This window comes from Electrophorus electricus, chromosome 8 (assembly GCF_013358815.1).
Source record: "Electrophorus electricus isolate fEleEle1 chromosome 8, fEleEle1.pri, whole genome shotgun sequence".
Classification (NCBI taxonomy): Eukaryota; Metazoa; Chordata; class Actinopteri; order Gymnotiformes; family Gymnotidae; genus Electrophorus; species Electrophorus electricus.
In genome coordinates, this window is record NC_049542.1 from 21,566,977 (window position 1) to 21,592,229 (window position 25,253).

Sequence of the window (25,253 nt, forward strand, 5' to 3'; positions counted from 1 at the left end):
TAACTGATCAAATGTTTCATTTATTTTTAACAAACCAACATAGAAATATTGCATTGACTTAAGTAAACATGATCATTCTTAGATCCATAAACTGGAGAAAGATATGAATACATTGGTTTAGTCACCCATCTAATGAAAAACTAAGGCAGGTGTCTGATTCTAAACCAGAGTACCTCAGATAACAGTATCTATCGCAGTTTATAAAATGACCATGCGATAAACACCCAGTCAATCCACATATGGATGCATTTAAAATTCTTAAGGCTAAAAGCCTAAAAAGGAAACAAAGAAAAAAAAGGCTGAAGGAAGTCCAATATTTTTTTGTTCTGACAAATTCTTATTCATTAAAGCCTTTATCCAGATAGTAGCTATTTGAGTAGGAAAAAAGAATCTGGACACATTTGATTATGTATAGTTATAAGATCCGTGCAACAGTAAGTGCAGTTCTGACATCAAAATTGAAATAAATCAATTCCACAGCTCCTGTCACGAAGACTTGAAATGAGAATTAGATGCACACACTACAAAGAACATATTAAGGCAACAGATTCCTGTTACTGGTACTATTTTAGTGGCAAGTAAAGCTTCTCTTACCATCTCTCCATTAAAATCACTTTGACCAACTTAATACAATATATCAAACAATATTAAACAAAAATTACGTCTTCACATTTCAACATTTCATTTCAAGATCGGAAAATTAAAATAAACTTTTACAACCTTTCAGCACAGTGCAATTAAAGAATTATAGAAAAAAGCCCTTAATAAATCTGTACATATGGCGTGGCTTTTTCTACTACAGAGGTTGCTAGACAAAAATTCATTTGACAGTTGACATGGTAAGATGATGCTTATTTATCAAAAGGTGTGTGCAGTTTATTTCAAAGGGAAGAGATATACTTGGGACAGAAATAAAAAACACTATTTTAGTGTTAGAAATATCTGTATACTAACTTAAAGTCTCCTCTTGCCCCAAGCCAGATCACAAATAAGCAGTGTTCTATGAATTTTTCCCTGACCCCACTGTTGACTCTAAAGTACTTCATTATACCTCATACTGACTCACAGCACCTCTCAGTGGCTCCTAGCACTAACTGCTACCCGACAATATTGCCAGATGTAATTTAGCAGTACAATTGTGCCACATGAAACTAATCAAATGGAATAAACAAACCAAAAAAAGTAAACATCAAAAAGGTTTCCCAAATTATATAATAAACAATGCAAAAGTAGTTGTTGGAAAAAGCTTTGATCTGTTACTGCACTGCGTGTGATACTAAGAATGATAATTCTTCTACATCAGCGTAGCATAGTGCACATTAGTAGTTTTATGATCTAAAGATCACTCTTGTTTTCTGTGATTATTTTTGGCTTTTTGGGATTTTGAATAGTACAGTAAATGTATTCAGTATAAAATTCATTACTCTAAAAATTATTGCATAACCATTTTTGACAATCCTTTTGCATAAGATTTCCTGGTAGTTCATGTTTCTCTTCTAGCCTTTTTCCTTTGAACTTGCTTCACTGGTTCCCAATTCTGATCAGGTTTCTCTGTGGAATTAAAGAGAAACATCTACATGAGATTAAAAACTGTAGTGAAGAACACAAGGTTTCCAGAGAACCAGTACATTTCGACAGAGGTTCTTCTTCAGATGTGCAAACAAAGTGCTTCTGAATTTGTAGGAGTAGAAAGCAGTTTATAATAGAAAAAGTAGATGTTTAAATCTTAACATTCATTCCATGGGCATCTAAAGTTCCAAGAGTGTAGATCAGTTCCTTTTCTTTGAGTTTCCTAATTTTATTGCTGCCATTGAAACAACTGGCAATGCAACCAGATGTCATTAATGCAGTGTTCACCATTATTAAAATGCCTTGCAACCAATCAGCAAGCCTTCTCTTGGTTTCTCCAATATAAAGCTGATTACATCTCTTGCAAGTAATACAGCAGACAACTCCCTGCAGTGATGCATGAGGATGAATGGGTGATGATAAGTGATCCTTTTGGGCCAGTTATTAGTGGTTGTTTTAATAAATTTATATGTGGCACATCTAGAGAGGTTACAAGCTACAGTACCAGTTATTATCTGGTCATTTATCTCATTCCTGACAAGCATGTCTTTCATGTTTTGTCTCGTCTGTAGATTACTGGATGTAGTCTCTGCATCATACTGGAGAATTCTAAAATGTTCAAGTACAATATTACCCACTGTTAAGTCAGCAGCAAAGGAATTCTTGTAGTCTTAACAGTAGACTGTTTATAGATCAGTGTGTCCACTCTCTGAGCAGGTAAAACACAAGCAAAGAAGTCATATATGACTTCTATAGGAAACCCACAATTCTGAAAATATTCACACATTTCCATACTTCTCCAGAGGAAGTCTTCATTCTCACTGTGAGTAAGGGATGGAGATCTGCAAATAGGAAGTAGTCTATAGGTTTATAATAGATGGTGAACTTCCAAAAAGGTTATCCCCATGCCAGGGTATGCTATATTCCATGTAGATGCCAGAGCTGGATGGAACTTGGAAAAAGTAGAAATGAACTGCTGGAGCTCTTCAAATGTGCATATAGAAAAAACAAAAATGTTATAAATGTCTCTCAGAAATACTAGAGATACAGGTGCAGAATATTGTCAAAATAGTTTCTCAACAAATCCAACAAAAAGGTTTGCATAGGATGGGCCCATTTTAGTACCCATACTAAATCCTCTTATTAGTGAGTAGGAGTTGAAGTCAAAGGTGAATCAATTCAGACTTAAACACATTATGACATTCATAAGAGAATATATTTTAAATGTTTTAAAGCTCCCAAACCATCTTTATTAGGGATGACCATATATAAACAAATAATATCCATTGAAAAAAGCAGGGAGTTGGCAGGAAGGTTCTTTCAGAACCTCTGTCTGAAAACATCCTATTACTTTGGAAACCTTGTGTACTTCACTACAAGTTTGAATTGTAATAGGAAAATGTGTATGCGAAAATGTCAGTACGCTGCAGTAAAGTATATCTACATCTCTTACTGCAGTATATGGCACTAAAAAGTATTCTCTTCTAACTGCTTTAAAACAGTTATGGTGTACATACAAGCATCTGGTTCACATATGTTGCTTCACTTATAGACATGCGTTCTCTTATTTAGATGTATTAATGTTATGACATACCTTAAGCCTCTAATAATAAATCAAACGGCATCTTAGCCAGATCACTCATACATTTTGAGTTCAAGTACTCACTCTGACTGGACAGTGGAGTGGCATTCTGCTTGACTGGCTCCTCTAGTGGCACATGAGGACAGGGTTTGATGGCTATGCTCTCTGTGGGTTTAATTAAACCCTCAATGGTCACCTGCACATAAACACACAACTTCACCACCTATGCAAAACACACTTTCAAAATTGTATTAATGTACACAACAGGTGGTTTTGGACACAGCTGTGTATGCAAAGTATTCCTGCACAGATGATAAAGAATCTGTCGAAATGTATTTTAATTTGATAACTTTTTTAATACTACAGCAATAAGCATTGCTAAGTAAAGTCTTACATGGGACAATACATTTTCATCCTCTGGCTTCTTCTTCTTTTTCTTTTTTCTTTTGGACTTGCTACTTCCAGAAGGATCTTCCTTCTCTTTATCATCATCATCATCATCGGACTCCTGTAACTGAGGCATGTATTACAGAGTAAGCTACACCACAAAGCTGAAATTTCAGGTCCAAATCAATAACCCCACAATCATTGAGGATATCTTAAAAGTGTTACTGAACAGGTAAAGGGGTTGCGAATAACGTGACATTTGGGAGAGCATGCATGTACACTAGGAAATGTTGGTATACAGTAGTTAGAAAGGGAAATAAAACTTTAAAATCTCTACCATTCTATTTCATTTTATCATTTTAAAGCAGCAGTTAAAAATGATAAAATTCTGTATCTATTGATGGATGCAAATGTAAGCCTCTTGGATAACTATTTAATGAAGTAGCTCTAGATTTATCTGATTAAGACAGAACAGCTATCCTAACTAAGCAATTCACTTCACTCTGTGATGTAACTTACCATCCTAGTTCCAATGGCTAGACTTTAAAATGCAAACAAATGTCAAAAATTGACCTGCTCAATGTTTGTAACTGTGTAGCCTATCTGCAAAGCTGAAATAGACAATGTTTAAATAATAAATAGTGGTCAAATAGACTAATCAAATAAAAACTGAATTATTGTTTTGAAACAAAATATCGAAAAGGCCAAACACTTTCTTCCAGCTCTACTAAAATGTGCGAGAGCAAAAATATGGAATGAGTGACAGTAAAGATCTACACTATTATTTGACTGACCCTGGATGGCTGGGATACAGGTGTCTCTTTGGGAACAAGCGTCTCTGCTTTAGGTTCTTCATAGTTCCCCCACAGCTCAGCTGGGGCATTCCAGTCCGAACTTGGATCCACAGCTCCTAAACCATCTGAAATCATATCAGTTCATTACATATACTGTCTAAAACAAATTGGTAAATTTGTATGGAGAAAACTTATGCATGCATTTGTGATGGCTATATTGATCAAACCATGTGCTGAGCAAATCATGTGCAGTTATTTACTTTAAGTTACTACTTAGTCTTACTGAATCCAGACCACTCGTCAACAGTGGCTATGCGGTCCCATTTTCCTATGTCAGCAGAAGCCTGAGTCACAGGTTCTCCAGCTGTGACATAAAATAAAGATAAGAGAGGGGGAAAAAAAGAGAGACAAAAAAGATGCCATTTTGTAGTTATAGTTTCATTCCATAATAATTTGCCTTACTTCATGTACTTGCTTATTAACATTAACAAAATAATTTAGGGCTGAACCAGTGGAAACATTTCAGGAAACATCACAGTGAAAACATCTGAATCAAACTTCCTGATCTGAAGCATCAGTCTTTTAAAATTTAATCAAGGTTTATACATTTCTTCAACAGACCTCAAGTGCTGAAAATGTACACATTAGAATTCAGTTTGTATATAAAAACATTATAGTACCAGATCTTTGACCCACCGACACTGTGGCCTCGTATAACAATCACATACCTGTGAGTACTCAGCATTTGGATTAAACCTCAATTTAAAATTTTTCTAATTTACTTGAATCTACTTTCAGCAGGTCATTATGACAAAGTAAGACATGAAGAATTATTCATTTTTAGTTTTAATTATTCTAACATTAAAAGGCAAGATTTGCTAAAAGTCTGTGATTCACCGTAAATATATGAAATTCAGAAACAAAAAGGGAAAAGAATAGAACATTTGTGCAGGATTCTAAAAAGAACAAACTATAATTAATACCTGATTGTTTTAATCCAAGCATGGGAAAGCTCAATGGGTTCAGGTCAGTCTTAATTCTCCCATCCATGCCAGTCCATGTGCCTCCTAAAAGCAGCAGCATCCACTGCCTTTATAGACTTTATACCATGTATAATCATATATGCATATATGAGAATTTATGCTATATTTTGCAACTGACATATGGAAAATTATTAAGATGTCCACTGAGCAGCTATGGTGCAAGGTTTTGAGCAATCACTGTTAGCAAATAAATTATGTTGAAACATCATATGCCCCTGAAGAAGTGAGTTGTGTCCTGTTCTGTGTATTTGCCTGACATATTCCCAGCCTTCTCAACTTTTAACATTACTGGTTATAGCTTTTCAGGATTTGATAAATTTACTGTTGTACTAACAAACATTCTGCTTTTTAGGATGGTTCCCTTTTTGGTCACATTTGCACATCATCATCGTAAAATCCAAACCACATTATCTCTTTTATATGTCAGATAAGCAACATTATTCCTTTACCCTCTGAATCCTGCCCCCAGGCCAAGGGCTCAGAGTTCCTGTGTCCAGATGTCTTCATGTCAACAGACCACTTCTGACAGTCTGAAGCACTCACTTTAGATGGAGGCTTCACTGACATTTCAGTCCATCCTCCACTGTTCACAGGTCTCACAGCATTCCAGTTGGTTGGTGCTACAAATTAAATGATTTGTTAGACATCTCTCTAAAACAAGTAATAACCTTCTAACCAAAAGAAAGAAAAAAAGAAAAAAACTAATTTTACCTGGTGTTATAATGGCATCAGCCTTTCCAGCCTTTGAATTCAATGATTCTTTCAAGAAAGATTTTCAAGAAAAAGATTATTTTGATAATTACTGACAGTTACTAACAAAATACAATGGTCATTTATGCATTAATTTTTACATTTTGTATAACAACTGTACAGCATTCCTTCCATCTTTAGGCAGTGTGGCTTAATTTAAAAACTAAATGTCAAATCAATTCACTGGTGGCACTGATGTGCAATAAAAGGAAAAATCCCAAAACAGCTTACCTTTGTTCTTCTTGGTGCTCACTGGAGCTGCAACCAAAGGCTGCTCTATCTGCTGGGTGACATGATTACTACCCCCAGGGCTTCCTGAGTTGTCTCCAGGGCCCTTCTCCTTCCTGCGCTGCTGCCTCTTCTCACGGTTGCTGATCTTTGTTTCCCAAGCACCTTTCAAGGAGTTGGTTTCAGACACATGCTGAAATACCATTCACTAATTCTGCTGACTGCTTCCACACATTTCTAATGTGTAAAAATGTTTAGCTAATGTGACTGAACTAATTAAATACAGTTAATAAATTACAAAGCTACCACTGATTGAAACATTGCAGACACAAACTACTTTAGGCCAATTGCAATGGCAAGAATATGCCCTGAAACCTTTTAACTGATGTGACACATGTAATGAAAATTCTAGGATAAATATTAGATACAGATGACAGACCATTACAAAATTACTTAACTGAATAATGTGCTGTAGTTATTTAACCTGCCTCTGATTTAGCTAATAATTAACTGGAAGAATGACATGAAACCAAATCTTTACACTGGGCATTCAAACTCAGTGTTAAACCATGCCGATAATTCTAACCTTCACAACGTGTATGTGAAACTGCCATATTGTGGTACAAACCAATACCAAGCGTTGTACCTTCATCAGGCTCCTTTCCATCAGTGCAGGAAACACCTTGGTTTTGCTTGACCTCTGGTTTTGGTTTCTTCTTACTTTTCTTGGCCTACATAAAATTGTTAAAAGCATCACACGCGCACACACACACACACACACACACAGACACACACACACACACACACATCAAGTATAGGGTATTGTGTATGTGCTAGATTTATATTAAAATACTTGAAAACAGTGACAGTGATCTCTAGTCTTTCTAGATCCCTACAGACTGAACTAAGTAATGACCTCGATATAAGAACTTTGTCCTGCAACTAGCTATAATTCGCCCCTTCCCCTTCAGTGCTTTGTACAATCTGACAGGAATTAACTTACTTCCAACTGTCGTGTCTGTTTTTGCAATATCACATGCGCTTTGGTAGCTGTCTTCATTTAAATATATGCACTTACAATGTTACACCATTCTGCAATAGTTTTTCCCTTTCTCAAAAATTCATTTAAACTGCACAACACTTTTATTAAATATAGGCCAAAATCAATATGTAGTGTTACAACTCAGGTTCTTACTTTATCAGCCTTAACGTCAGCGGGTGGTTGTGGTGGTGACTCTTTAGGGATCTCCTTCACGGCTTTGATTTCTTCACGTTGTTCAGGGACCGTTCTACCATTTTGTTGGGTCTTTTGCTGCAGTTAAATGACACCTAATAGTTTACTTTCCTGGTCGACTGCCTTTTATTCCAGGCCTTCAAACTCTTATGAACTGCAAAGAAATCGAAAGCTACGTCTGCTAGCTCACAAAGGCTGACAGGTTCTCTTAAGGCAAGTCTGCAAAAAGTGCAAAAAAAGTAACTTCGCTAACTTATCTAGCTAATTAACTTGGAACAAACAAGCCACAATCTGCAGTATTAACTACATAGTAAGACTGCACTAGCTACAGATAAATAGCTAAGCTAGCTGTCAAATAGCGTTTTTTTCGAATTTGTTTCGAGTCACTTCGCTAGCATGTTAACGCTAGCTAACTGGCTAACTCCCTTGCTAGCCAGCCAACTAGCGATGACTAGGCTGCCTAGCTGACGCTAGCTCGCTAAAAAAAAAAAAGAAGCGAGATTCGTTTATTACCGCTCAAAAGTTAACATCGGTTCAAATTCAGAAAAGTGAATGAATGGTGGCTGCACTACCTTGTCAGCAGGTTTCTTTTTATTCTTCTTCTTCGGTTCTTCAGATTTGACCGACTTTTTCAACGGGGCCTTCGCAATGTCGGTTACGCTAGCGCCGCTTTCACTTACAACAGCTCCTCGTTTTCTCCTTCCGACTCCATGGCAGGCCGCGACCCACGACAGCGCGACCGCCGCGATCATCCCGAACAATGCCGTCGAAAGGATTACCCATGACGGATAAAGCTCTGGTTTCAACCCCAAATCTATCCCGAACTCATTATTGAGAAAGTGCAATCCAGAAGATGCGAGCTGACGGAGACGAGTGGCCATCACTTCGGCTTGCTCCACTGATACAGCTTGCCAGCTCGTTGCCATCTTACCCCGCAGACTCACGCACACACTACACGACAGCCAGCGACTGACGCCGCTCCAGTGTTAGGGGAGGGACTTCGCTGTTGCACTGTGTTATGTTGTGCCTCATGAAGTAACTACCAGATTGCTCTTGAAAGGGCTGGGGCGACAGGAGTTACTGCCTAAACATAATCATCCAGAGTAGTCCAGAAAAGCACAATTACTGGGAAAGTTGTATAGCAGTTCTATTTACTAAAGTATTACATTTACATATACATTTTGGCATTTAGCTGACTCTTTTATCCAAAGCGACTTACAATTCTGACTGAACACAGGTTGACCAACTGAGGGTTAAGGGCCATGCTCAGGGGCCCAACAGGGGCAACCTGGCTGTGGTGGGATTTGAACTGGCACCCTTCTGTTTTATAAATTATATATTAACAATTATAACATTACATTGTTCATATGTTTCAGTTTGGATTGTTTCACTGACACTAACAAATACTGATGTATCATTTTCCACATTTCATTAACAATTTTTATATTTCCTCTCATAACTAGTTTTGTATATGTTAAGGCTACATTTGAGATCACAGCAAAACTTATTACTGCTGACCACTGCCTGTAAGCATAATTGTGGTCATGTGTCTTTGAACATCTCATATGTATACACATATAAAGTCACTAAAAACATTTTTTTCCCCTTAGTTTGTTGGCTCTCAGTATGAGCCAAATTAAATAAAGGTGATATCTCATCATTGATAATGACACCAGTTACAGTCTGCAGTTTTTGAGCTTTGCACACTAGATTTTTTGAAGTATCTTGTCATTTTCTTAATTGTATATTGAAATGTATTGGAATAAGTTTCCATCTGTAAGCATACTATATAACATTTAGCATATTTTATAGCCTTTCTCTTTCATTTTGATCCAGAGTGGTAGTAATTCTGCACATAACACTTTTTTCTTCTCTTCATGTTTATGATTTGAAATTTTTGCATCAGCATGCAAACAAATATTTGGATCAATAACATATGATCAACCAGAAAAAGAAAAGAGTGATCACATAATATCAAAGGTTTACTAAAATTCGGTCTCAAAATTTTGAGTTGAAACTTTGAGCTGAACACAGAGGAACAGTAAAAGAAGTCTTATAAATACAAAAATCAAATCATACATTTTGTTAAACAATAAAAAGCAAACTTGTAAATAAATAAACACTTCTGTAAATTCAGTAATGGGAGTATTTTAGATTTTTCCTACTTTAGGAATTGTGTTTTTCTTTGTGCACTGTATCATATTTCATGCAGCAGGTTTCAAGTGTCAATGACAAAATTTGTATTGCTTATGCTGAACTGAATGAAGAATATTGGATAGGGTTATAAACATCACCATTTTATCACATTAAAGACCAAATATTTAACTTTTCATGTTATAATCTTTAAACTGTGTCCAACTGAGGTCACATTCCCTTGGATACCCACACTTGCAAAGAACACCTTTAGCTTTTCATATGACATATTACAATAAATATATATATAAATAACTGCTTTAGAAACTTTTGTTTTGCAATCTGATATTTCCAGCACCTAGCATTTAAGATGTTCACATTCTATCCTAAAGCTCTCAGCAAGTTAAATAATAAAAATAATAGTAACAACAACAACAACAACAACAGCAAGTAGTTGGCTTGTTAACATGTAAAAAAAATACTTTTAAATATTTTGACTAAATGAATAACGTTACTTTTACTCAAGTACTAGAGTAGTCCACCAGTACTCTCTATAGTACCACGAAGCATTAAAAATCTGCATCAAGAGTGAATTTACTGTCCATTGTATTTGACATCACTCCAAATCGTTGGTACTCAGCTACACGCTTCTCAAAGAAGTTGGTTTTGCCTTCCAGTGATATGGACTCCATGAAATCAAAAGGGTTCTCTGCCTGATATACCTTTGGAGGGAAAAAGTATAAAGAATTTGAACACTGACTTCACTAAATATATAATATTTATATATGTAAAGCTATAACAGGGCACAGTGTGCAACAGCAGCTGATACAATATGAACATCTACACTGGTAGCCACTAGGGTATGAACATGAAAATTATTACAGAACAGTATAAGCACAGAAATCACTAACCTTGGGCATTTGTAAGTCTGTTAACAACCGGTCAGCCACAAACTCGATGTACTGTTTCATGAGAAGGCAATTAATCCCAATGAGGTTAACTGGTAAAGCCTCAGTCAGAAACTCCTAGGAAAGCAAGCAAATGTTATGGTTATTATGACACAGTTGCATAAGCAATATTAGCTGATAGTAGTAGGTCTTTTTAAATGCACTAACCTGTTCAATGCTAACTGCTTTAGTGATGATATCCCTCACTCTGTCAGCTGGTGGTTTCTTTACCAAGTAACTGTACATAAGGCAGGCAAAATTACAGTGCAAACCCTGTGAAATTACACAGTTGGTTAGAATAGCTTTTACATGTTTGATCATTTTTGAGTATATTGCATCATCAGGTTTATGTTCTAGGAGGAGAAATAAAAAAGAAAACAACAGCAAAAGCTCTATTTACCTCATCTCTGCTAATAAGCTCATTTGAGTAGGTAAGTCCAGGCATCAAACCTCTTTTTTTCAGCCAGTAGATGGCAGCAAATGACCCAGAGAAAAAGATGCCTTCAACTGCAGCAAATGCTACTAATCTCTCCCCTATGAATATTAATTCATATCCAGAGTTACACTTTGAAAAGAGACAGTTAATCCTGAATGAAAGCTAACTGGGGACCAGTTAGTAGTATGAAAATGGGAATTATTTATCTAACAAATAATACTAAATTAACTCTATTTGATTCAACTCAGCCATATTTCTGGTATTTTTTATTTTAAACTGATTGAACAAAACAATTTATTGATATAAATGATGCTTGTCCTTTTAGACAAGACACTAAAGTAAGTTTTGTTACATGCCGAAGGTAGAGTGGGTGTCAGAGATCCACTGTAGAGCCCAATCCGCTTTTCTTTTCACACAAGGCATGGTCTCAATGGCATTAAACAAATAGTCTCTGGAAAAGATGTTTGAAGACATTAAACAGTTTAATAAAACAGATCAATTCTACAATCACCTGCCTTCCCTGCTCTATTTCTGTACATCACAGATAGTGCTGAACTGGATTTGAGTGGCAGAACTGGATACTCTGCAAATCGCTCTTTTGCACATATAGTTACCAAATACATTGAACACAGAAATCATCATAAAACGTAGAATAAGTGTCACATTGTCTTTTAGTAGAACATGGTCTTAGTATTTTTGCTCTCATGAGACTTGGCCCAGATTATTCCTAGAACGTTACAGTAAAATTATGTAAAAGCAAATATGTGAAATACCAGTGTAATTTATGATGTAAAGGACACACAGACTATGTTCCTTCAGCCATAATATTTTGGGTGCATGATTAGTACATGATGTAGTGAAGGCAAGGGTTTAAAGAATTGTTGAATGTCTTTTTTAGAAAGTGTTTTATCTATTGGGTTTCTCCCTGTTCTATAACCACTAATTAAGTTATATCTAATCAACTGTTATATATCAAACTTACTTTGTGTTATTGTTGATATAAATTTGCACCATTTGGCATGTTTCCCCCAAATAAACCACATTACCAAAAAAAAAAGGTCTCCCAAGAACTGTTTTCAACAGAAAAATGTTGCACCTGACACCTGCATGTGAACATTCGCTGTAGAGCACTAGCTGCAGTTTAACCCGACAGTCAGTATAACTGGAGCCCAGTGGTGTTCTCTTACCTCTCCTTTAGGTCCTTGATGTACGTATTGATCAGCATGCTATACATCTCAGAGTGCACATTCTCAATGAGGATCTGGAAGCCATAGAAAGCACGAGCCTCTGGGAGCTGTACCTCCTGACTGAACCTCTGTACCTGGACACAATCATAAACATAATCATACAATTGCATATCATAACAATAACTTTGATATTTCTGACAAATTTGGATAATAGTTTCAATACTGTCTAATTTAAAGTTTGAAATTATTGCATAGCAAAATGAAGCATGTAACTAATTTCACATAATAGTGACCCTATATTAAACTGTACATAAAGCTAAAAAAGATGTTAAGTAATTGTTTTTGGCCTATTTTTAACCATTATAATGGCAGACATACACTACATTTTACAACAGGGGAACATTATAAAAAAGATGTGAAGACAGTATACTTTATTCTGAAACTGGCAATAAATTTATGAGCAAGATGACCTCACCAGGTTTTCATTGACAATGCCATCACTTGCTGCAAAGAAAGCCAAGACATGTGATATGAAGTGTTTCTCATCAGGCTTCAGTCTATCCCAGTGAGCCAGGTCCTTTGATAAATCCACCTGCAACAAAAAAATTATTTTTTTTAAATGACAGATTAAAAGGTTTGAGTACAAACTGCTTCATTTAGGGTAATAAAAAGTGATTAATGTATTACATATGCTTATGTATGCTTAAACAGGAATTCCATGTACTGAGGTAAGGCTACAAATGTACCTTTAACAAATTCATCAATGCAATAACATTTACCATCATATAATGATGCAATAAACTGCAGTAGGTTTGCTAATGAAGAAAGCTGTTCTGTCTGAAAACTTATTCAGACCTTAACCAACTACAAAAAAAACCTTACCTTTTCCTGTAACAAACACAGTACCTTTCATTGTAAATTTGAATAGTAAAAAGCCATGATATATTCCCTGAAAGACTAACAAAAAATATCATACTAATGTCTCTCTTCCATAAAACACTGTACCAACCAGCTAGTCCGTGCCTAAGCATTCTGAATCGCTACATTGTGGCTTGTGCCTGAGTGATATGACCCATTCTCTGTTAATTACATTTAAAAAAAAACACACACAACACACACACAAAATAGCTTCAAAGAGTACCAGATTTATACAGTATTCAAAGTATTCAGTTATTTTCAATGTCAAACTGACAAATACGAATCATGCGAGCTTATGACTCCATGTTTTATAAACACAAAATTCAATGAAGCAGGTTAATTCACCTCCTCTACTGTCCAGTTCGAGGCCTGAGCTTGTTTGTACATTTTCCAGATGTCTGGGTACTGAATAGGAAATATGACAAATCGCCTTCTGTTTTCTCGGAGTAAAGGTTCGTCTTCAATACTCTTTGGATCCATGTGCCCATTCTGACAAAAAATAAGAGAACAGGATGAGAAGAGGATATGGGGGAGAGAAAGCGTGTGAGGTTTGTCAGCTGCGTTAAAGGTGCCGAGTGTGGCAAATGAGGACGTTTCCGTTTTTAGCAGCGTTAAAGGGACGACTGGTAGCTAATGGCTAACTCGTGTAACTAGCTAGCTAAAATTAGTGCGTTCCAGCTTCGAGCTTTAATACTAGCTTATAATAATAATAATAATAATAATAATAATAATAATACTTGATATGAGCCTTAATTAAGATATACGTATATTAATATTTTCTAAGTCAGCTAGCTAGTTAATTCAAAATTATAGCTATATATGCTAGGTACAGATATCTTAGCTACTAGCTACACATTCTTTATGAGGACTTTATGAAGGTTGAACAACCGAAGGAGACCTTCTGTTTGTGGTTCCGATACATCACCAATATAATAAAGCACAACAATACGGCTTTGTTACCTGATATTCTTTAATGTCCATTTGTGTTTTTATCAAATTAGTTAAGTGTCCATTGCGAGAATGTCTGAACCCTAGCACTCCGGCTTTCCAGTTTAGTGCTGTACATGTTTATGTTGTCATTAGAAGGCGACTAGATACAGCTATAGCGAGTGGAATATAGCGCCTCTTTTGGCGACAAATGGAATAAAGTGGAACTAATATAATACCTGTGAATGTGCCAAATTGTTCAAAAGACAAGCTCTGCATATGTATCATTTTAATATAATGCACCCAACTTTCTCCAGTCAACAGTTCGAAAGGTCCTTATCAACAAAGCTATGACGATTTGAAACCAAGCTTAAACTTATACACACACATAAAGGTGTGATCTTAGATCGCTTAGAAAGTAGATCTTAGAGCTCTGGTTCGCCTGTAGAAAATCTTATCCTTCTAATAATTGAAAGAAGACGGTTTGCTGCATTATGATAGTAATATTAACTTTCTCCAATTTATTATTACTTTTCTCTGGTACTTCTACTGAAAAATGGGTATGGATGCATAAAGTGCTCTGGATCCGTAGTCTGATATTTTCATATTCACCAATTCTTCTTTAGTCAGTGTTAACTGTGCACAATATCTGTTTTTATTGGTGGTGCTAAGTGTTACTTATCATGGTTTTGAGGGGAAATTAAGAAAAGCAGAGGTTCCAACTTTATGCAGTTTGTTTTGGTAAATAAAAAACATTAAGTCAAAGAAACTTTGAATGCTTTATGGCCTTTAACCAAGCTTTTGGGAAAGAAAATGGCATTAGAAGATGCGATCAAATGTTTCATTGTACCAAATTAACAAAATAAACTGATCTGTCACTCTTCCTTTCTAAAACTGACTTTATGAATATTTGTAATTTGAGACGTTTAATTTCACAACCCTGCTGGTCATTCTCCATGAAGATGCAAGAATGAGTTCATACTATAAAAAGATATTAAGATCAGTGTTCTAGATTATTATCTTAAACCCATAAGCAATAAATATCATTATTTTGATTATGGAGCCAAAAGCCACAATGAAAAACAACAGCCATTTATAGAAAGACACCTGAGACAATTTGTCAGATCAATACGAGTCTTGCAGCATTTATGGCAACGGTCACTGATATTTAGAGTATAATGCCTCTGGTACTTGCAGATCTTGCTTGAAGTCACCTTGCAGTCTGAGTTCTTAGAAGTTCCTTTAATGTCAAACATTTGACTCTTAATTGTACCGGGAAAGACAGATAGCAGTCTACAGGTGCCTCTAGATAGCTTTTTTACAAGAGCCGTTTGAGGTCACAGCGTCAATCACAGCGCATAATCAAGGAACAGCACAAAATACTTAGCAGTACTGGGAAATAATGCCACAGTCCAGGTACTGAGGATACAACAAAAGTTGATTAGATGTACTCCACAGTTCTATAAACTCATGGTCAACAAGTATGGGTAAGCAATGATATAACAATATAACAAATCAATATCAAAATTTCACTGTGTCAATCTACAAATAGGGTCATAACATTTGATATTCTAAACTCATTAAAATCACATTTGATTTTAATATAGACAAGTGCATTATGGTGCAACAGATAACTCATTTACAAGACTGTCAGCAGGTAATCAATATATAGTTAAATTAACTGAACACTTATGTAAACGATTTTTGATAATGAAACCCAAAGACTGGATTCCATCTCCACAGTCATCCATTTTGTTGCATATGTTACTCCTAAATACAGGGTTTCCTGACTCATTCCTTCAGGTGACAAGGAAAATGAGCATTTCAATCAATATACTGAGAGAAACTGAAATAAGGGTAATAATTTTGTGATCCCTAAATCTACCCTCTCTCCTGTCCTAGTGGCCACCTATTGTTTTCCCACCCATGGCTGCTGGAATGTTCACTGTGCAGGCCATTCAATTGCTCAGTTTAGAGGTTGGAGCCAGATTTACAAGCCATACTGTACTAATGAAAAGTTCTTCATTGGGTTGTCAAGAGAGATTCCAGACTTCTGCATCTCAAACCTGAGGATCAGAAAATTCAGTCTAAGAATCTCACATCCAAAATCAGTTTAAATGTTAACTTTTTAAAAATCATTGCTAATTGGTATGCCTAGCACATGGGCAGGAGCTTTTTAAACAAAAAACAAACAACAAAAAAAAACACACACAGGAGAAAAAAAAAAAACAAGGAACAATATGTTTAATATGCTGCCCACTTACCAGTCGCCTGTTGAGATGGCATAATACACAGGTGGTTTTTGTGCGTCACCAATAGTTCCTGCTTCCTCCTGACCACTGGCCCCCATGTTTTTGAAGATGAGCCAATCTCCCACAGTGAGCTCAGGGAGAAGGCAGTGCTCAACCACCTGGTCCAACGCGTCACAAGAGGGACCCCACAAGCTGCTAAAGAACCCTGGCTCATCTGCTGTGAATGTCTGCAATAAAGGAAAAAAGTTAAACTCCAAGGACTCAAAACAACCAAACCCATAAATAAATGTGCATTACCTTATTATGCAGTTACCTTATGTACTGTGGGGGACGGAACGGTGTTTCCCAACAGCTTACCAACAAAAGATCCATAGACACCTTCATTCAGATAGTACAAAAATTCTGGCTCATCGGTTGAAGTTCGTTCTGCTGAAAATTTAAGTGGTATAAACAATAAATTAAAATGAAACAAGAAGATGCACTACATTTTAAAGACTTGTATAAATGTCCATTGTTGGGTCAGGCAGGAATTACAGCACTCACCCACAGCTTTGCCATGGAGATCCCTGGCTACCATTTTCTTGCCAATGACATTTACAGCCAGAGTGAAACAGGAAGACACATAAAAAGTTCCTGGCTCAGCAATGATGTGCACCGCAGACACAACAGGGAAATGGGCCTCCAACAAAGGTATAACAGCAGCATGGGTCTGACCAAGGAAAAAGAAATAAATCAGCATGCTTATTCTTAAAAAAAAAAAAAAAAAAAAAAAAAGTTAAACTTCATATTGAAAGTAAACAGATCAAGGATACTTTAAGCATATAGCACCTGTTTCAACTGAAATTCAGAAGTACCAAATCCACCACCAATATCCAGAATCTCCATGTGAAACCCAAGTTCCTCCTACGGAAGAACACATCAAACAAACTCTAGTAAATACAGATGAGATCTGGAGTCATCAAAATGTACTTGATTTAAAATTCATAAGAATTTTACTTAAATTATAATATAAATCAGGTGTGCCCAACTCCAGCCTGGAGATCTACAGCCAAAGCTTAGTTCCAATACTCATGCTTCTGATATTGAGAAATTTCCTGAAGGCCTTGGTTATGTGATTAGGTGTCTTAGGTATAGGTAAATGAAGGTTGAATCTAAACTCTGCAGCCAAAAGATCAAGGACAGAAGAAGTGCATTCTTGACTCACTGCCATATCAAATACACAGCGTGCATCTGCGAGTGCATGGGTATAAACTTGGGGGTCTTTGCATGATGGTACCTGGAACCTGTAGGATTATAAAAGATTAACACAAGTGAAACTCTGGGAAGCTAGAAAGCTTATTATAAAAAGGTCATGCTCATCATAAAAATGACTTACACTACTCCAATCACATCCATGCCCAGCTCTCTGGCAGTTTCCAGAAGATGCCTGCAGCGCTTCACGGAGCAGCCAAAGACCATGCTTGCCTCCTCTGCCTGAGATTCAGTAGATAACTGCAAGAGGAGTCTGGAAGAAGTAAAAAATGCTCAATCATCATCATTATTATTATTATTATTATAAAAAAATAATGATGCTATAAGCATGAGGATCCTTAAACTTATACTGACTTTGCATTTGGGTGAGCTCGGGCAATTTTACAAAGGTCCGCCTCGTTATCACACACCAGGTAGTTGATGCCATTCTTGGCAGCATATTTAATGTGTGAGAGCTGCTTACACACACCAGACAAGATGATGTTCTCAGTAGGGACATCATGGTTAAGTACCATAGAGAGTTCAGTCTGCAAAGATATGAAACAACTAAATTACATATGCCAAATTATACAAATTCCAGAGATTTATTAATAAGCAACAAAAATGTTACTGAATCAGTTACCTTATTTGAGCAGACAAAACCAACTCCCAATGCAGCCAAAATCTCAATGACTGCAGGGCTCCGATTACATTTCACTGGGTAGAAGGGGCGAACCAGAGGCATGGTGCTTTGCCAGACAACATGCTGCCGCATTAAGGCCCCAAGGTTGGCCACAACAAACGCATTCTTTTCAGCCTGAGTACAAACATACATAGGACAGAGTACGTTAAATTAGGAATCTTCATTAGCATTTCATTATGCAAACTGACTGTCACATTTATATTGGACTATTATTAAAAAGACTAACGTAGGGTTTCACTTACCAGAGCTTGTTCATAAATGTGGTTTTCAATGGCATCTTCAATGGTTGTTCCACCATCAAGCAGCTCAACAACATAGTTTCGTTCATCAGTAAATCCTTTCATCTCAACCGTAGTCCGCAGATCCGACAATCATAAAGAGAGTTTACTGAGCCTTTGAGGTCCTGTTAATATGCAACAAACTGCAAAGACAAAGAGAAAATGTGACATTACTACCAAATAACTGGATACACATGTACAGTACTGCACAGCATGTTTAATGCTGAGTATATTAAAATAATACATTATAAAAGTATATTAGAATTAACTGTCAAGACACTTTCCACAGAATACTAATAAGCTGTACAACTTCTCAATCTTTGAATTTCTCAAAGTCTTCTCAAAGTCTTCTGACTTTGACTTCTCAAAGTCAATCTTTGAATTTTTGGTCTGAAAGCTAAAAATGTCAGTACTCTTAGATGCTTCCACTGTCATGGTACAGAGTAACACGCACTTCCTTTTCCTGTTTATCCCTAGTAGCTGAACTTTCAACTTCCAGCTTGAGACAAATTCCATCTTAAGACAAATTTGTTTAAACTTAAAATGTGTCAAGTGTGCTTATTGTAATGTTAGATTGAAATTTATGCATAATTAGACACATCAGGATTAGACATATCTCTTCCAAATGTTTGTGTGTTATCTTTAAGGATTTCATACTTAATTTTCCACTAATGAACAAAGAGGACTATTGCCCTTAAATTCTTGTATCTTAGTTAATGTTTCCTGATTATTCAAACCTAACTTGCTCCTAAAGTCTTGCTTCTTATATGAAAATAAATAAATAAATGAATGAATGAATGAATGAATGAATGCATTTATTGGTGAAATAAGTGATTGTATATATGTTTCTGGCTGGAGGATTCCGGCCTTCACCAATCATAATGTGGTAGGAGTACTGTGATAACAGAATAATTAATACATTTGTATCAAATGATTTAAATATGTACAACTGCCTTACTAATATTTTCATTTTTAAGATTTATGCAGTTGACATTTAATGTGCCTAGTCAGAAACACACAATGGGAATCACAGGACAATCACATGACAATGAGAAAATCCTAAAATGCCAAATCAAACGAAAATGTTTATAATCTCCCCTGGCCATGGACCTATACTCAAACCTGAAAATGATTAATCCCTCCAGAAGAATTTCTGACATCAAAGCTGTGCTAAACACTTAAAAATAAATATGTCAAAAACATTTATCATGTTATATACTGACAATCTGACAATAATGTCAAAATAATGTAAAAATTGGCAGACCGAATTTAATGCAGTGTTGCATTCTGATTACTGCACAGCTGCTATATGACATTAATTTATTTTATAAGTGTGAAAACTCAGGAACCACTCACATGGATAAGATGGGAGATGGACCTCTCCCGCTATCAACTAGGATCCCAAGGTGGCTCCGCGTTGAAGTCGAACTGCTCGCGGTAGAGGGCCTCCCCTAGACCTTCTGGGTAGCGTTTATACACTTGCACAGAAAGAGGGGAGCCCTGTTAAAGCAGAAAAACAAAGTTGAGTAAATACAGAAGATTAATAGGCAAGTTAAGATTCTATAGTCCAAATAATTGCAAATACAATTAGCCAGAAAAACTGAACAAATCCATCTTAGATTTCTGAGTTTGTGGCAAGTTATGTTGACCTCCCATTTTAAAAACACCAACGACGTATACCGCGAAAGAATCATAAATCAGATACATCCGAGTTTTAAACTCTGAACACTTATATATAGGTCAAAGTATTTTTATAAAATGAAATCGCAATGAAAATGGTGAAGTCTTGCTAACGCAGACTAACAAAAACACTTTAGCGATCTTTAAATGCAGCATAATAAAGAGTCCTAGTACAAATACATTGCGCAATCAACAAGAACATCTTGAACTCAACAATGTTTCACTACGCACGAGGTCCGGCAGCTGTCCCAAAACACTGACAGCTGATCGCCACAATGTCACGGCGAAAATCAAACTTTTAAACCCATTCTTAAATCAAAGATCTACATATAACCGCCCTGAAATTTTACTATCATGTTTAAAAAAATAAAAACAGCCTACACCAGATTAGTTACAGGTCACACACCCGGAGTTAAATGAATCAACATCTAAAATGCATTTTACATCACCTACGCATAATTTGTTTGCATCCAACAAACATAATCATTTTCATGTTTACAAAAAACATTTTTTTGCTGCTGTATTCTGTAATCATGCATCACATTCATAGCTGCCTCCCACAGGCCGACGGACTATCTTAACCACAAGCACAACAGCAGCCGCCATGTTGTAGCTAGTCATTCACTCAGTGCAGGCAACATTAACCGTAGGGCCAGACCTTTCTCGGCGACTGTGGTAACTTACGTGAGATAACGGCCTGACAGAGTTGGAAAATCGTCTTCTCTTTTTCGGCGGAATTTTTAAAGAGTAGTGGGGACACTGGTATAAGAAAGAAAGCAGGCTGTTTTTGCCATATGCCCGAATGACGAACACTTAGAAGTACGAAGACATCCAGCTCGCGCCTCAGCCAAAGAAGAAATGCTACAGTTAGACGGACGCGAGATCAACTAGGCAGCCGAGCGGTTTGTGGGCGTGGCAAAATATGCAACCGCCAATAAAAAACACATTTGCGGAAGACTGCGAATTCTAACCAAATATGCATTTCCGCGCATTTGATAGGCCGCGTTGTTCGCACCTGGCTGGTACATAACGCGCTTAGCGCGGCACTGGTCGACATATCATGATGCCACGGTCTCTTTCAAGGATTGTCTATAAAACAACTCTAAATGGAATTACATTTATATGTAGTCCTGTTATAAAGAAATCTACAAGACAGGACGGACTTTATGTTACTTTAAAAAGGTGAATATAATATTACCAATAATTTAAATTTGTTGTAAAACATTTAACATTTTGAGTACCACAAACTCTTAGTTTCTTTATATATTGCTGTTAAATACATAGATACAGATATTGTTTATCAGTCATGGGTGTGCAAGTAATTTAACTAAAGAACTGTAAAAATAATTTTTAATGATAAAACATTTGAATTTTCATTCATTATGAAATTTGTATTTACAGAGGCTCATCCTATACATGCTGAGGATAATCCATCTCTTTGTCCTGGGTAGTAGTATAGGTTACAGCAATATACATATTTTTCCCAGAGGAATTTAAGGTAAAGTGTGGAAATCTGAGTGAATGACAGATAATTTAAAATGATGAGTCAGAAAAAGTGGATGGAGATATCTTTGATGATTGTGTAACATCAGAAGAGCTGACCTTTTGGACAATGATTCAGTCAATAGGTAAGGATATTTATAGAGTGGAAAAAGCAGGCTGTTTGAAGAGTACAGGGAATGTTAATCCTACGAGGCCTGTAGTGACTGCTGCATCTGAATGATTTAGCAAAACCTTTGTAGCTGGAAATTTCTTAACAATTAATTTATACTTCCCTGGTGTTTTGAATCAATAATTTATGTGTATATGTTTCTCTTAATGCAACCCCAATCATAATACAGCCTTCAATTTTTGCATTTTAAACATGCAAACCTGTTTGCTCACAGAAGCGTTTAAGGCCTAATCATCAGGTTAGCCCAAAAAGCTGTTGTTAAAATCATAAGCATTTGTTTTGTAATGTACATGGAACTCATGTGTCCTTTTAAAAATATTGATTAGAATTTCTCCATGGAGACAAGGTATTTAGAAACTTATGGTGCAAGTCATAGTAATCACAGAGTGTGGAACACTGCCCTCCAAACTGGTATAAGCACTTGAAGCTTAGACTAAGGATAAATGTAAATGTAGCCATCAATAAATAATACAATTGTGTTATTCAACAAATAGGAAAGTTGTCTTTCACCAGGATAATATTTTATGACAATGTTACATAATATTACATAACACACACATAAAACCCCCCACAATACTTAGGATAGGTTAGTTGATTTGCCCTGTAAATCTTTGCGTAGTATCTCCATTCGGTTTAATTTAATAGCTAGTCATGCAAGTTTGGCAGAATAAATTAATTACATATAGTCACAATAGCTAAAATAAATAATAAATGAGATGGTTTTGGTGTAGTAACAGCCCTAAGATGCTGCCAAGATGAGCAACTTGGTGGGAATGCTGTCTTTAACAATTTGCAAGCAAAGTGAGCCGCTAACAGCAACTGTAATTTTATTTCTATGGCTGACTGACCTATTGCCATTTCGATAATTCTATGAGTAAATGACAAAACACTTTTGTAAGTCGCTCTGAATAAGAGCCTCTGCTAAATGCCGTAAATGTAAACAACTGCCAATCTCAGTTGGGTGGGGGTGGGGGTGGGCAGGTGGGGGGCACTTGTGGTTGACCAGTCATCATATTTCTTTGGGGGTGGCATGATCTATAATATTAAAAATATCATTTAATTTCAGTGGAGGGCTGGCTTCCTGGCTTCCTTCAGATGTACTACTTTTTGAGACTCTAATATTTGAATGTTACAAATGTTAAAATAAATTTGATGAAGTTATTTTGTGTTTACTCCATTTGCTTTGCTACAGAAGCTGTCAATATACTTTTTCCTCTTTTTTGTTAAGGTTATTTTACTCATTTAATTGATTATATCAGAAAATCTGTCTGATTTGGGCATGACAGCATTTTCTTACATACAGTATTAAGTAACAAAATAGAACTGGATTACACCTTTTGGTAATAACAATAATAATTTCACTTTTTATATCAATTTCTATTAATACACAGATCATTGTATTGCTTCTGAACATTTTGTTGTTGAGTATTATTGTTGTAACAAAGCCTGTCATGGTGAAGAAAAGATATACTCTGCTTAGTTTAGTAAATTAAAGCATGACATGATATTTTTATCATGACCTTTAGTGCTAACATGCTTAACCAAATAATTTCAGTTAATTCTCCAAATAGACTTATAAGCTTAAATTTGATTTTTATAAACCATGACAAAGCATTCATAGTCTGGTATGGATGTTTCCTTTTTGCAGTATAAATAATTTTTTACATTGGTAATACTGTAACTGTGTTAATAATTGTACCCTAACCAATACAAACATTGTATATCTTCTTTGTTCCATTTTTTGTTGAGTGTTTTCATTGGAGGACTTATGCAATTGTAGTAGATTAAAACAACATAAAGCAATAATGATTTTTTTACAATTTAACACAAGGTTCTGAAAACACAGAACAACAATAATCATTCTAGTCTCAGGCTTTTTAATGCCTCAAATAAAAACCTGAGATTTAGGCTGCAGTCACATTGATGGTTAAAAGGACCACATAACCAAGCCTACTAGACACAGTTCCAATAGCTCATGGGCCATTTGCACTATCTACTGCCAAGAGGCTTTTCTAAATGCTAATGGACCAATGACATTTATTTCGGAGTTTTGTCTTGGCTTTCTGCAAAAACCTTTTCACTTATTTTCTTTCCCCTTGAAGGTCATTTTTAAGCACTAAAGAAAGAATGTTTCCTTCAAGTCACAGCAGGGCACTGAGTACATGAACCAATAGTTTATTGGACTAAAATACATAAAATGCTGATTTACTGAATACTAATTTCCTCCTAGGTAGTCACTTGCGTCTCCTGCATCATAATTTACATCTACAACATCTTTAGCCAAAGCAACTTACAATTATGACTGAGTACAACTACAACAATTGAGGGTTAATGGTCTTGTTCAGGGACCCAAAGGTGGCAGCTTCAACCAGCAACCACCTGATGACACGTCGAGTACCACTGCCATAGCATTGCCCTCTATTGAGCACCAAATGTACTTAGTTTGATTTATGGTAGCCAAAACACTATCACAATAAGGGTGCCTTTTGAGGTGTGTTTATTGGCACTATTAGCCCAACAATACATTTCACATTTTAAGTATTGCTTCAAAACTACGTTCCAGCGTTCTTGACAAGTGAAAGCATCATTCAGTATGATATGCACACAGCTTGTGGGAGATTCCACTTGCTAGCTTTTGGCAAACTAGCTCACATGTTCACTAGGCTGCTTAAATCTGTCCTTACAGACAACAGTATACAGGATACAGCCGACGTGTTTGATAGACAAGCACTCTTTTCAGTAATTTAGTTTGAGTTTCCAACTAAACGGCTGTGGTTATATTACACCGTCTGTTGATGCAGAGTGAAAAGCTAGCAGCTGTTGAAGATAATCGACTGAGCACATACAGTAGTACAGTAATGTATATCTCCCATCCCATGCATTAAAATCCATCCAGGCCTGCGTTGTGCAGGTGAGTTGTAACCGTGAACGTCAGATCAGCTGACTTTGAATGTGATCGGATAAAAAAGGTCTTTAGTGCCTGAAAGATAAATAGATAGTTCTCGTTTATATTAACAGTTTTTCTTTATTACTTAAAAAAGTCATATTTTATAGCAAGTTACCGGTAGTATTATTTATCTGTTCCCAACATGGTTTACTGAACTAACAATTCTTGTCGGTATGTATTCGGAAGGAAATAACTCTTGTGAATCCTATATAGTAGGTTGGTATATAGGATGTACAGGATCTATAGGTGGCATATAGATGGTAAATAGCTGGTAAAGCCAATTAGGAACATTGACTGGATCGTTTCTATCTAACTTTCATTTGAATCGTAAATGTTCGTGTTTTGAGAGTTGTATC

General features: G+C 36.2%; 3 protein-coding genes across 5 annotated transcripts; all 3 read right to left on the reverse strand.

The window, feature by feature from the left end:
• mtdha (metadherin a) lies at positions 1-8,556 on the reverse strand. 2 transcript variants are annotated; one of them, XM_027006368.2, is made up of 12 exons: positions 8,160-8,556; positions 7,549-7,665; positions 7,000-7,084; positions 6,357-6,518; positions 6,087-6,134; positions 5,825-5,995; positions 5,316-5,399; positions 4,616-4,696; positions 4,333-4,457; positions 3,546-3,665; positions 3,236-3,347; positions 1-1,551 (listed from the first exon to the last, which is right to left on the reverse strand). In XM_027006368.2, the coding sequence occupies exons 1-12, from the start codon at positions 8,511-8,513 to the stop codon at positions 1,484-1,486; spliced, it is 1,527 nt and encodes a 508-aa protein (XP_026862169.2). In that variant the 5' UTR covers positions 8,514-8,556; the 3' UTR covers positions 1-1,483. The 2 variants fall into 2 exon arrangements, with proteins under 2 accessions (XP_026862169.2, XP_026862170.2); XM_027006369.2 differs by having other exon boundaries at positions 1,505-1,573.
• Positions 8,557-9,863: 1,307 nt separating this feature from the next.
• Positions 9,864-14,793, reverse strand: rrm2b (ribonucleotide reductase M2 b). Its single transcript, XM_027006341.2, has 9 exons — positions 14,169-14,793; positions 13,554-13,697; positions 12,766-12,882; positions 12,291-12,424; positions 11,460-11,554; positions 11,068-11,201; positions 10,836-10,940; positions 10,632-10,745; positions 9,864-10,442 (listed from the first exon to the last, which is right to left on the reverse strand). The coding sequence occupies exons 1-9, from the start codon at positions 14,187-14,189 to the stop codon at positions 10,290-10,292; spliced, it is 1,017 nt and encodes a 338-aa protein (XP_026862142.2). The 5' UTR covers positions 14,190-14,793; the 3' UTR covers positions 9,864-10,289.
• A 418-nt stretch (positions 14,794-15,211) lies between these two features.
• azin1b (antizyme inhibitor 1b) lies at positions 15,212-21,152 on the reverse strand. 2 transcript variants are annotated; one of them, XM_027006339.2, is made up of 12 exons: positions 20,963-21,152; positions 19,955-20,098; positions 18,563-18,741; positions 18,261-18,434; positions 17,993-18,165; positions 17,763-17,891; positions 17,592-17,670; positions 17,216-17,290; positions 16,931-17,096; positions 16,701-16,813; positions 16,400-16,614; positions 15,212-16,201 (listed from the first exon to the last, which is right to left on the reverse strand). In XM_027006339.2, exons 3-12 carry the CDS (start codon positions 18,662-18,664, stop codon positions 16,126-16,128), a joined length of 1,302 nt encoding a protein of 433 aa, XP_026862140.1. In that variant the 5' UTR covers positions 18,665-18,741; positions 19,955-20,098; positions 20,963-21,152; the 3' UTR covers positions 15,212-16,125. The 2 variants fall into 2 exon arrangements, with proteins under 2 accessions (XP_026862140.1, XP_026862139.1); XM_027006338.2 differs by having other exon boundaries at positions 16,701-16,816.
• Positions 21,153-25,253: the final 4,101 nt, after the last annotated feature.

Bases quoted from the DNA above. Each gene is read 5' to 3' on its own strand.
- mtdha (XM_027006368.2), bottom strand. From the start codon at position 8,513: ATGGCAACGAGCTGGCAAGCTGTATCAGTGGAGCAAGCCGAAGTGATG. The intron at 7,666-8,159 runs GTAGTGCAGCCA...ATTTAACTGCAG, and splicing joins AAAAGAAACCTGCTGACAAG to CAAAAGACCCAACAAAATGG. The intron at 6,519-6,999 runs GTACAACGCTTG...ACTCCTTGAAAG, and splicing joins TGGAAAGGAGCCTGATGAAG to GTGCTTGGGAAACAAAGATC.
- rrm2b (XM_027006341.2), bottom strand. From the start codon at position 14,189: ATGGACATTAAAGAATATCAG. The intron at 12,425-12,765 runs GTGAGGTCATCT...GATTGTGTCCAG, and splicing joins GCATTGTCAATGAAAACCTG to GTACAGAGGTTCAGTCAGGA. The intron at 10,941-11,067 runs GTAAATAGAGCT...GTAATTTCACAG, and splicing joins AGCTTATTAGCAGAGATGAG to GGTTTGCACTGTAATTTTGC.
- azin1b (XM_027006338.2), bottom strand. From the start codon at position 18,664: ATGAAAGGATTTACTGATGAACGAAACTATGTTGTTGAGCTGCTTGAT. The intron at 18,435-18,562 runs GTAAGTGAAACC...GTTTGTACTCAG, and splicing joins ACATTTATGAACAAGCTCTG to GCTGAAAAGAATGCGTTTGT. The intron at 17,892-17,992 runs GTCAGTATAAGT...TACTTCTTCCAG, and splicing joins CGAGCTCACCCAAATGCAAA to ACTCCTCTTGCAGTTATCTA.